The sequence below is a fragment of the Oryx dammah genome, unplaced genomic scaffold (genome assembly GCF_014754425.2).
Source record: "Oryx dammah isolate SB20612 unplaced genomic scaffold, SCBI_Odam_1.1 HiC_scaffold_20, whole genome shotgun sequence".
Taxonomy (NCBI): Eukaryota; Metazoa; Chordata; class Mammalia; order Artiodactyla; family Bovidae; genus Oryx; species Oryx dammah.
In genome coordinates, this window is record NW_024070204.1 from 35488932 (window position 1) to 35501222 (window position 12291).

Sequence of the window (12291 nt, forward strand, 5' to 3'; positions counted from 1 at the left end):
CCCTGAGTACCCCCTACCCTGAGCTCCTGCTGGCTGCCCCAATATCTTAGAGGAAATGGCATATAAGTGGGAGAATTCTGCATTAGGTCAGAATCTTCACTAGTCACTCAGTGGTGAAGATTGCACTTAACAGCATAGGAAATGTGGTTTGGGACTTCCCCAGCATCATGTGCCAACAGCACCTAAATTCAAGTGTTGCTTCTTAGTGCTGGGAAATCTGTGCCAGCTTCATCTGAGCTTAAAGTCCTCCATTATTCAAGGAAAAGTGTGAACCGTATGAATGTCCAGAATGCTGAATTTAAAGAATTAAAATTGAGATTTTATATATCTGTGAAAAGAATAACACCATAAAATATTCTATTGATATGCAAACATTTTCAAAATGTTATGTAAAAGAATCAAGTTCCAAAATAGAATATACAATGTAATTATATATATATATGCATACAGTTACAATATATGAAAATATGTGTAAATATATATACACACAGGAAAAATGTTTAAAAGCACAAAAAGTAAAGTGTTAAAAATAGCTAATCCTGCATCAGAAGACTGAGCAATTTTTTTTTCTGTTTCCTTTTATCTACTCTAGCTTTTCTTCAGTGAGTCTATAGTGATTATTTATTGTTCTGTCCACTCAGAGTATCAGCTCCTGTCTTTTGGGGGACTGACTGGTCCTCCTCTAACTTTATATCATACTTGGGGAGGTAGCCTTTAAATAGAACATCTCTTGAACCACAGGACTGGACCGGGGATGGATATGTGACACAGGTCAGGCCAGCCAGAGTCCTTGCTGGAGCTGGGAGGAAGGGTGCCCTCTTCTCTCTGAATATAAGGCTGTAAACTTGGAGAAGCCTGGAACCATGGGTCCAGCTCTTTTGGGGGGATGTCTGGCCTGAGAGTTGTGGGTGAGAGAATAGAACCGTGTCAATTCTGGGGGGAAACAGTGCAGCTGGCAGAGAGTACCAGGACCCCTGCCCGCAAAGTAAATCCTGGAGAGGTCAAGCAAGGATTGCCTCCTATAGAAGCAGATATGCAATTGGGAGAAGAGAGATGGGAATAGGAATGGATCCCTCCGTCATGCAAACTGTCACTTGCAAGGATGTCAAGAACTTGACTGAGAGAGTGAAATACATTTCTAAACAGGAGGAGGTGGGCGACGGGCATTAGGTGGGAGGGCTGTAACCTGTGGCCACTTCACATAAAGCCCATTTATCTGCTTTTGTCAGACAACAGCACAAGGGCAAACTTCCTTTGAGGGAGACTAAAGGGTAACTGCATTTCACAAATACAGGAGCCATCTACCATGAGCAACAGAAGCTTCCCCCAGCTGACCTGGGAAGCCTCTTCCTCTTCTAAGGGATTCCCAGCTCCAGGAGGATTGCCTTGGCTTCTCCTCCTCCCTTTAGCCCCGGAGACTCTCCCACAGGTGGTCACCTCTCTGTAAGATAATATCTAGGAAAACACATTAAACTGCTTTCGCTTTCAAGGCACAATTATTTAAAGAATATTCATCAAGCATTTGTGATGTGGCAGACACTATGCTAATCTCTGCGGATGCAACTGTTTAATTCCTGTTATCAAGTGAAGCCTTAGGATTGTGCTAGAACCCGAGAGAGGTGGGGGTGCTGCGAAGGCAGATGATGGGGTTCCCAGGGTGCTGAAAAGACTTCTCTGAGCAGCACCATCTAAACCGACCTGGAAGAAGCTACCCAAGTGAAGAAAGGTGAAGACTACAGCATCGACCCGTGAGAAGAGATCCTGGGCTTTACTTAGCAGGACTCCTGCTCGCTAAACCCCTCTGGGAGATGTCACTAACTGGAGGTGCACCTTAAGCCAGCTTTAAGGCACTGACGTCTCAGTGCTGGTCAGAAAGTCTTGAGTTGTATCTGAGGTTTCTCAAAGGACAGAGACATGAGTCACATAGTGAAATGTGATCTCTTGGGTGCACTGTGGACATTACCCGGAATCCTCACAACCGGTCAAAGGTAGGTAAGACCCACAGCTCAGAGCAGAGCAGAGTGATATGAGAGATGGAGAAAATTCTCCAGGGTCACCATGGGAGTCAGAGGTGAAACAGGCAGGGAGCCAGGGCAGCTGCTGCCTGGGGTGTGACACCTGCACTGGCCACAGGGAAAAATGAAGCCTCAGATGGTGACTGAGAAAATCAGACCCCCGGTACATCTCTGAAGAAGGCGCATTGTCTGCTCTGTCCTTGGGCAATCTGGTACCAGGAAAGGCCATGTGTCCTTAAAACTCGGCTCAAGTCTTCCTGCCTCTCCATCGACTCAAGGAAAACGTGGGTGGGGGTGTGTACAAGGCCTTTAATGCCCGGAAGACACCCAGACTCACCCTGCTTCTGAAGGCTGAATCCAAGTGAAGACCCAGCTCTGCAGCCAAGATTCAGTTAGCTGAGGAAAGAAGGGGAAAAAGGTTTAAAGTAATGCTCAAAATTCTCCAAGTCAGGCTTCAACAAGTACGTGAACCGTGAACTTCCAGATGTTCAAGCTGGATTTAGAAAAGGCAGAGGAACCAGAGATCAAATTGCCAACATCTGCTGGATCATCAAAAAAGCAAGAGAATTCCAGAAAAACATCTACTTCTACGTTATTGACTATGGCAAAGTCTTTGACTGTGTGGACCACAACAAACTGTGGAAAATTCTTCAAGAGATGGGAATCCCAGACCACCTGACCTGCCTCCTGAGAAATTTGTAGGCAGGTCAAGAAGCAACAGTTAGAACTGGACATGAAATAACAGACTGGTTCCAAATTGGGAAAGGAGTACGTCAAGGCTATATATTGTCACCCTGCTTATTTAATTTAATATGCACAGTACATCATGAGAAACGCTGGGCTGGAAGAAGCACAAGCTGGAATCAAGATTGCTGGGAGAAATATCAATAACTTCAGATATGCAGATGACACCAACCTTATGGCAGAAAGCAAAAAAGAACTAAAGAGTCTCTTGATCGAAGTGAAAGAGGAGAGTTAAAAAGTTGGCTTAAATCTCAACATTCAGAAAACTAAGATCATAGCATCTGGTGCCATCACTTCACGGCAAATAGATGGGGAAACAGTGGAAACAGTGACGGACTCTATTTTTTTGGGCTCCAAGATCACTGCAGATGGTGAGTGCATCCATGAAGTTAAAAGACGTTTGCTCCTTGGAAGAAAAATTATGACAAACCTAGACAGCATATTCAAAAACAGAGACATTTTGCCAACAAAGGTCCATCTATTCAAAACTATGGTTTTTCCAGTAGCCATGTATGGATGTGAGAGTTGGACTATAAAGAAAGCTGAGTGCCGAAGAATTGATGCTTTGAAACTGTGGTGTTGGAGAAGACTCTTGAGAGTCCCTTGGACTGCAAGGAGATCCAACCAGTCCATCCTAAAGGAAATAAGTCCTGGGTATTCATTGGAAGGACTGATGCTGAAGCTGAAACTTCAATACTTTGGCCAGCTAATGTGAAGAACTGACTCATTTGAAAAGGCCCTGATGCTGGGAAAGATAGAAGGCAGGAGAAAGGGACGACACAAGATGAGATGGTTGGATGGCATCACTGACTCAACGGACAGGAGTCTGAGTAAGCTCCAGGAGTTGGTGATGGACAGGGAGGCCTGGTGTGCTGTGGCCCATGGGGTTGCAGTGAGTCAGACATGACAGAGCGACTGAACTGAACTGAGACTTGAAGTTCTTTCTCATCTTTCAAACATTTAGGGACATAATTTTGAGCTCCATTCAGGGCATGTGTGTGTGTTCGGTTGTGTTTGACTCTTTGCAATCCCATGGACTGTGCCCGCCAGGCTCCTCTGTCCATGGGATTCTCCAGGCAAGAATACAGGAGCGGCTTGCTACTTCTTCCTCCAGGGGACCTTTCAGACCCAGGAATCGAATCTGCAACTCTTGCATCTCCCGCACCGGCAGGTGAATTCTTTACCACTGCGCCCCCTGGGAAGCCCCCCCCACCCCCCGTACGTGGCAATTGTACTCATTTTAACATAATTCCCACTTAACAGTTTCTATCACAATCACCCTTAACAACTTTTGTTTCTTTAACCTGAAAGTAATCACTCTGGGATAAAAATCATCTTGGGTTTAATCCCAGATCAGTTCAAGACATCTCTTGTTACTTCAACATCACTGGTTCTTACAGACTGAATAATGCTTTTAATTCAATTTTACTGTTAGTCACTCCAGGGGAAGGGTAATAGATCAAATTTATAGGCCGTTGAAAACGAATTCTTACACAGGCCCGTTGAAATGAATGTGAGTTTGTAAGCTAACATTTTAGTGCGAAGCTAAATGCTATATATGAAAATAATGATTTTTCATACATTCATATGTTGTTTTCCCCTAATAATGACATCATTCGACTCTTTTTGACCCTTTTAAAAGTTCCCGGGGTTGACTGGGCTATACATTTTGGCTCAAGAACTCACCATCTGGGAAACCAGATATGCACTGAGGTCTCCCTAAAGGACAAACCACATGTATGAGCTCTTCTAGTACTTAAAACACTAACATGTGTTTCACAGTTAATTTAAAATTGGTCAACAGTTTCTTCAGGTTAAATACAGGCCCATTCATAATACATCAGTTGTTACGCTGGGTGAGCAGAGGCGGCATAATGCTAAAGACTTCATTTCACCCCCTTTTGAAATTCCATTTAAGATCACTTCATACTTCAAAATTATTGGGGTTTTGCTGAATCAATGACTATATTTCCAAATTCAAAAACTTGACAATAAAATTTTGATATATTTTTAGAATCTCCAGAAATGTTTAGGTTATCCTCAGAGGAAATAAATTAAAAGCCATACTTTAAGGACCAGTATTTATTATTTGTTTTAAAATGCTGGTTCCCCATTACTTGTTTTTATAGTTAACTTCTTTGGTAAATAGAATGTAGATTTAGTGGAATATATGGAAGGTTTTATCAATGATAGCAATATATTTAAATATTAAAAATTTAGTCATAGCCCTATGTGATTGCTTCACAGCCACTGTAATTTTTGAGACAGAACCAAAAGTGTTAACAACAAAGGAGAAACCACTTCTCTCAAGTGCTTAAAATAGGAGGAAACCATCCCTCCCCCCATCCTAAATAATGCCCAAATCTGTCAGTGTAAGAAAATATATTTATTTTTTCCATGACAATACTATGATAAAATTGTTAAATACATGCATGTTTTAAAAACAGACATAAGTAACATCTTTAGAGTTAACAGCCAAGCATACTAGTTTTATATTTAAGTGTCTTAGTAATAGGTTACTTATAATTCTATGTTCTTGCTATGACCACGTTTCCCAAAAGATACCGACACTAAATTCTGAAATTATACAATGATATAAAATGTCCAAATTTTTTCTTTTAACAGCAACATAATTTCCAAATTTTCATTAAGGCAGAAAATACTTCAGTTGTTATCTCTGTAAGTGGAATTATTTTATTCCATGTTAAACTCGAAATTCTGTGAACCAGACTGAAACACACAAATATACTGCAATCTATACAGTTTGCTTCCTGCATATGTGTATTTAAATGTTTCCAGACATGATTAAGCACAATTTTTAGGTGCAGAACATCACAACTGATCATTCAGGATTTAAAAAAAAAAAAAAAAAAGTCTGTAGTGGTAACATTTCAAGAAATTAAACAGTTTTGGATTTGCAGTTTCTCCCTATCTTTCAGCTACATTTGCACACACCTGACCAAACAAAAGTTAGTAAACAGTTAACTAGTATTTATAAAAAACTGAAAATATTTAACATATAACATCCCCTTTAAAAAAACACTCATTCTACAAACAACCTTATAAAAGACAAAAACTTATATCTGTTCACAGTATGTGTATTTTGTAAACAGTAATTCACTGTAATGCAATTTTGAAAGTGAAAAATGGTGACTGTCTAGCATTGTAAGGACCTCTGACTTGTAGCTGGCTGACAAAAGAGAAGGAAAGGGAACACACTTCTATGAGCAAAGCGGAGCACTTTAAAACAACTCTACCTTTGGACATACTTTAAGGTGGCATCATCTCAAACTGAGGATGTCTCTCTATCCAGGCCAAATTTTTTCAAGCAATTCTGAATTGAAATGTAAAAAAAAAGCCTTGTCCCTTTTGGAGGAAATAATTGGATAAATCCCAATCCCAGGAATATCTACCCTTCCACAACCATGAGTGGAAGAGGGTTTCTTTTTTGTTTTATTCATAACAGTCACATTTTTCTGAAACATTATGCTGGAGGGAAAAATTGGAATTGAAGGATATATCATAAATAATGGGGAAAAGTATTGAAAATCAAACTGGGGAGATTTGAAAAAAAATTTTTATGAGAATTATTCAGCATTATTTTCCATAATCAACTACAAAAATACTAATGCTAAGGTTAAACCTAACAGTTAACTTGTCCATGTTTTGTAAATAAAATTGCTTTAACCACCTAGAAATCTTTTGATCTTTTATAATACACCACTAGAATGCTTAGGAAAAAATAGTAAGTTCAGAAACTGAAAGGTACCTATTTAAAATGGGATAATTCTAAAGGGAAGTACATTTTAAATGTATAAAGAAATTCAATACACTTAAGTGAAATTCAATCAGGTATACAAATTATTTTTGGATTCTGTGCAGTGTAAGGTCTATATTGTTAGAAAAAATTTTTAAGTTCTGATTGGCTACTGCAAAGGCAATTTTAGATGATATACGCATTAATACATGTAATAAAAATTAATTCCTTATTAATTAAGCATTCATTTTTTCCCCAACTCATCTTTTAAGTTTTTGGGTATTCAGTTACAGCAACCAAAAATTACTTTTTCTATTTGGTTAATATTCAATCAGTGACAGTTTACTTATTTAAAAGCTTTCAAATTTATTGTTTCTGTATTTCTTCAACTACGCACTTGCACATTAAAAAAACATTCAGAGGGTTTCTCTCTAAAAATACTTTTAATTTTCATAAAAATGTCCCACAGTTAGAATTTGTCTCACACATGTAAATTCTCTTGATAACATGATTTATAATCCAAAATATTAATATTCTTAATGTAGGGAGAAAGAAATGCTATTCATGATTAAAAATAATAGAATTCCATTATAATCCAGTATCATAAGGATTTGGATATATTCAAATCACATCCCATGAAACTTTACCATATACAACAGAGTCTGACATCTCAATTAACAGAATGTTGTTCTTTAATCTATGACTAGAATTAAAGATAGTTCATTTGTGTTAAAATCAGCATGAATATGATCATGTAATAGTTAAAAGACAAAAAAGTACTAACTGAAAAGGAATAAAAATCTCACCACCTAATTGAAGTAAGAGGTTTAAATATTAATAGCCTTGGCACATAATCCGCGGAGGTATAAATAGACCAAATTCAAAACAAGTAATTTCCAATGATATTCTAAGGTCATGTCTAAAAGCTACATTGCCAGTAACTTTAGCCACAAATCATTTTCTTTTGTCAAAGATTTTCTTCTGGATATAAAAAGCAAAATGGCCATGGTACCATGAAACTTTGTTTTAGCAGGAAGTATCAGTTTAAAATAAACGATTTTATCAGGAGAATGAGCGCTCATTCTAATCAGTAAAACTCACACATCAATGTGTTGACTTGCTAGAACCAACTTAATTGGTTGGTACAAACATGTCCCACATTGTAAACCCAACATCTAAAAGTTACTGTGAATATTTAAAATTAGATTAGAATAAGATATCTGTGTGAGACCCACGTTTTCACTCAACCTGTGGAGTCACTTCTACAGTAGATCTGAATCTGTGAGCCAATGGTCTCAGATCTATACAGCTAGATCTTGACAGGCACCATCCCGCAGGAGAACTCTGTTGAATCAACACATTCTGGGATGGGACTCAGTCAATAAAAAACCTGACTCAGTTTCTATTATGTGCCTAGTCGTAGTGATTAACTAATGATCCCACATTTGACTTTTGAGATGCCCAATTTTATACTTTCAAATTAAGGGGGGAAATGTATGTTATAAAAGATACACAGATTTTAACATGGTTCAGAACAGAAAACAGTAAAAGTTACCTTAAATAGAAAAAAATTTTTTTATCAGATTATGTGCCTGAGCAGTAGAAAAATCTGAGATAATATTTTCTGGATATTAACAGGTTAGGGAGCACTTTTATTTCAAACTATCGCTAAAACTGATTCCAAATTCCTTTTGGAAGAAAACATTCACATGTCTCCTTCACTAAACTACATCTAATTATTCAAGTACAAAAAAGGACTGTGATGTTCTTTAAATATGGACAGTATGAAGACAACTAAGAAATTACAGGACTAATTTCCAACAAGAATACAAGTTGCATGAAGGTTTAAGAATGCGACTTTTACCACAGTTTCTGAGAGTGCAATAGGACTTAGATGTTCTCAATGCAATCCTTCAGATCCATGAGCCGTGAAAGCAATGCTGGTATGGAAAATGAGGCTGAAACTTCTGCCTTTAAATTTTTCTGGGAATGGCTGCCACTCTGTGTAAACTGCAGGGATGGAGCACCTCTATCACTGAAGCACATTAACACCCAACTATCCAGATACCTGGGCCACAATGTCAAACTCAGGCTCCTACAGGTTTAGCACACTGAAGACTTCAATTGTATATGGATGCTAGTCCATGCAATACACAATTTATAAGGCCTATCTAGTGTCAAAAGCCTGGCTAAGTCTTCCAAGAATATTTTTATGTTAAATATTATTTCAGATGGCCACTCATAAGAGAAATGTAGTCACAATGACCATCAGAATATCCATTCCTCACAAGGGAAGTTTGGTTTGCTGGCTTGAAGGAGATGTGAAAATGTATCCTTTACATGGCACTAATCAAGACATACTGGGATATATTTCAGACATTTAGAATTTTCTAACCAATGATTGGGCTTTTACTGGAAACTTTGGCAGCAAAGGTGGGTTTCCCAATCAGGAAGGGCTGGAGGGAAGCCCTCCCTCAGAAGAGGAGCTAATCTGACTGCACAGAGCATTTACCAGGGTCTGCAGTGACACAGACAACCAGATATGGGACAGAGGGTGTCTTCCTCCCCTCCCTGTCCCCAGGTGCCCAGAGGTAATCACTTCCCACCTGCAGCTCAGGTCTGGCAGTCTTCAACAGGGGAAAGACAGAGAAATCTGTTCTGACCTCAGACCTAAGCCACATTCTTCTAAGCCTGTCTCAAGTAATAAGGAGCCTGCCCAGACTTAACAGAGAGACATTCTGCTGCTCATTAACCCAGCGATCCTGTGTGTGGATCCCCAGGGGCAGGGGAGAGGTGAGCTGCACTCTGAATCTTCATACAGAACAAGCTATGAAGCCTTGGACGGAGTGAGAGGACTTGAGAGCCCTGGTGAAATGCACCATGAGCCAAACAAAGGAGTCGTTATGTAGGTAGATGGTAGCAGCTGCAACACACATGATGGAAATCAAAACAATCTCTTCCGGCCTTTTTCCATTATCTCAGGTTAGTGGAGTGAAGATCAATAAACTTCTACCTTGGCCTAAAGAGACACTTTAGAGGCCTAAACACTTATCCTAAAGAGATGAGGCACAGGACTGGTGAGTTTTGATGGGAAAAGAGGCATGAATTGGGGGAAAGAAGGGTGTGGTAACAACAAGCTTCTGCAGGGAGAGAAGGCAGCTCCAGGGCTCAGTGTCTGGGGTGGAAGCAAAGGGAAGGAGCCCAACAGGAGAAATAACAGGACAGAGTAAACTGTTCAGAGGTGACTCTGGTTTGATACAACTTTCATTGTTGAAAAAACCTATGAGCTATTATGTGGTTTTACTGTACTATGTGTATACATAATTAATTGCATTTCACTCCACATGTTCATCTACCAGGAAGCTCTGGGATTTAATTGAATCCTAGCAATTAAAATCAGGATTCATAAAGCAGAGTACTACCTAAGTAGATTTCTGTCCCTTGTTGAGGCTTTTTTCTACAACATGGTTTTTATTACGATACATCATGGGCTAGAAAAGAAAAAACCTGCTTCATTATGTGCACACACACTACAGAATCTCAAATGATAAATAAAAAGGGGCTTATCGTGACTTCTTCAGATCTTCCAAATTTTCAAGTACTCTGGCCTTAACTCTCAAGAGATAAAATACACAGACAACCTGAGGGCAGGGAAAAGATAAGATACAGTTTTTAGTTCTTCAATCTGCTTCTCCAAGAACCACACTCATTCCAGACATCACTTGTGAAGATCAGGGGTGGACAGAGAATGCTGTGAGGACCCCACTCTAGACATCTCCCAGAGCACCTTTAATACAGGTACGCCCATGGATTCAAATCCTCTGTAATGACATTCTATATGAAAGAGCCCTTGAGCAACTGTCCTTGTTAGGAAGCATTATCTTTTTCAGTTTTATATTGAAAAGTTTGAGGACTGAAACAACTAGTTTGGACTGATGAAGAGGAAGGAACTGCTAAGATGTGCGATGAGAAAGAACACCTGTTAGCAGGTGTCAGAGATGCTCACGCTGCCCAGGCAACGAGGGCTCAATGCGTGGTCTTCTCAGGAGGAACTGAGGCCAATCCCACCTATATAGACAGCTGATGCTGCCAGATATTGCTTAGTAGTCGTCTCAAATAGTAAGTCACTGGAATCCTGTGTTTATGAATAATATTGAATTTGCTCATATATTTATAAAACTGACACTGTCATAAAAAAACACAATTAAAAAAAACTTAAAGTCTACAGTCTTAGAAATTTACTTTTAAATATTAGGGCAATCTAATAAGGGAAGCTAGCACAAACACTAAAAAATAATGAACAACGTAAAACGCCTACCAAAGCAAGGAGACATGATTCTGATTTGGGCTGGTCAGTTTCACGCTCGTTTTCCAAGTTTGTACCCCTGAGAAAACTGTTTGATAACCATTATACAGTAGGCACAGAAATCAGCATACTTTATCAAACAAAACACTAAATAGCTGCTGCTGCTACATTAAAAATTATATTAATTTTTTAAAATGCTGTGGATAAAGAATAATGTCAAAAGTTTCCAAATCTGTGCTTGGTTTTCATCTGGAATGGAGCAAATGTCAGGCAAGTAACATCACCTGTTACTTTGACATTTTACCCCCCTGCCTGCAAATCTGCGTGCAATTCCATAAATTATATGCATGAGAAAACCAGATGAACGACAGAACAGAATATAGCTGCTGCAGGGTATGTTTTGCATGAATGGGCCTGGCACTGCTTGTTCTTGAAAAACTTCTTGAAGGCAGAGTAGTGTGAGAATTCTTTGGCTTGAATCCCAAATAGTTCCAAATTGTGAGTTGTGTGGATCCAATTTCTGAGTTACTGTACTTTGGCTTTGAGACTGTATGAAAAGCACATTAACACTTTTTAGTGTAACCTGTGAGAGTGAAGTCCACCCCACTAAGCAACACTTCACAGGATCCCTCCAAGGTGCCTTCGACTGATGTGGCAGCTCTAGCAATGGGGGCTTATTGAGATGGTGGACTGAAGTAACGGGGACACTTAATCATTTGGTTTGTTCTGAAAAAAGTTTGTAAAGGACCATCCTCCTCCACTCGATTTAGGAGAATCTTCATCTTTAGGTGGAATCAAAAATTGTCGGGAGTTAATGGAGCATGGACTTCCAAAAGACACAATCTCACTGTTGCTGTCTGTGGACCGAGGTGAGTCTGGAGATACCAAGTTCCAAGTATTTACGTTTGCCTGAGGTCTGTAACCTGCAGTTTTATCTAAGTCATCGTCTGCATCCAGATCGTCTACAGTGGAAGTAATGGGGAGGTGCATCTGCGGCTTATAGCCTGCTCCCCCTACAGAGTCACTATCCAGCTCCCCCTCTGGTTTTGCCTGAGGCTGGTACATGGACTGGATGTCAATGTAGATGACTTGTGAGCCCCCGCCGCCTTCTGTTCCCGGGTTCGCTAGCTCTTCCTCGATCACCGGTGGGCAATAGGACACAACCACGTGGTTCTCGGGTTCTGTGTCAGAGCGATCTTCTGGACGCTCAGCCACTGGAGAAATTATTTCTGTATCTTCTATTTTGGGAGCCACTGACCGAGTTTCCAGAACCTCGACATTATTTGGGGTACAAGGATTCATTTCCAATGTTTTAAGAGCACTGTTTCCCTAGAAATAAATTTTAAAATAGGGATTAGGGATACCATGAAAAGCTGCTGCGATGCTCCTCCTACAAAAAGAAGCATTATTTTATATATTTTTCGCAGATGCTTATAAAATTGCATCTCTACTGCTCATACTAGAGCAAA

The 12291-nt window shown here is 39.6% G+C and overlaps 1 protein-coding gene across 2 annotated transcripts in view; it reads right to left on the reverse strand.

The window, feature by feature from the left end:
* Positions 1-6769: 6769 nt before the first annotated feature.
* Positions 6770-12291, reverse strand: part of LIFR (LIF receptor subunit alpha) — a 77587-nt gene continuing 72065 nt past the window's right edge. For both annotated transcript variants that reach the window (XM_040262360.1, XM_040262361.1), the window contains one exon: positions 6770-12151. In XM_040262360.1, coding sequence (XP_040118294.1) covers positions 11531-12151 — 621 coding nt within the window. In that variant the 3' untranslated portion in view covers positions 6770-11530. The remainder of the gene's footprint in view (positions 12152-12291) is intronic.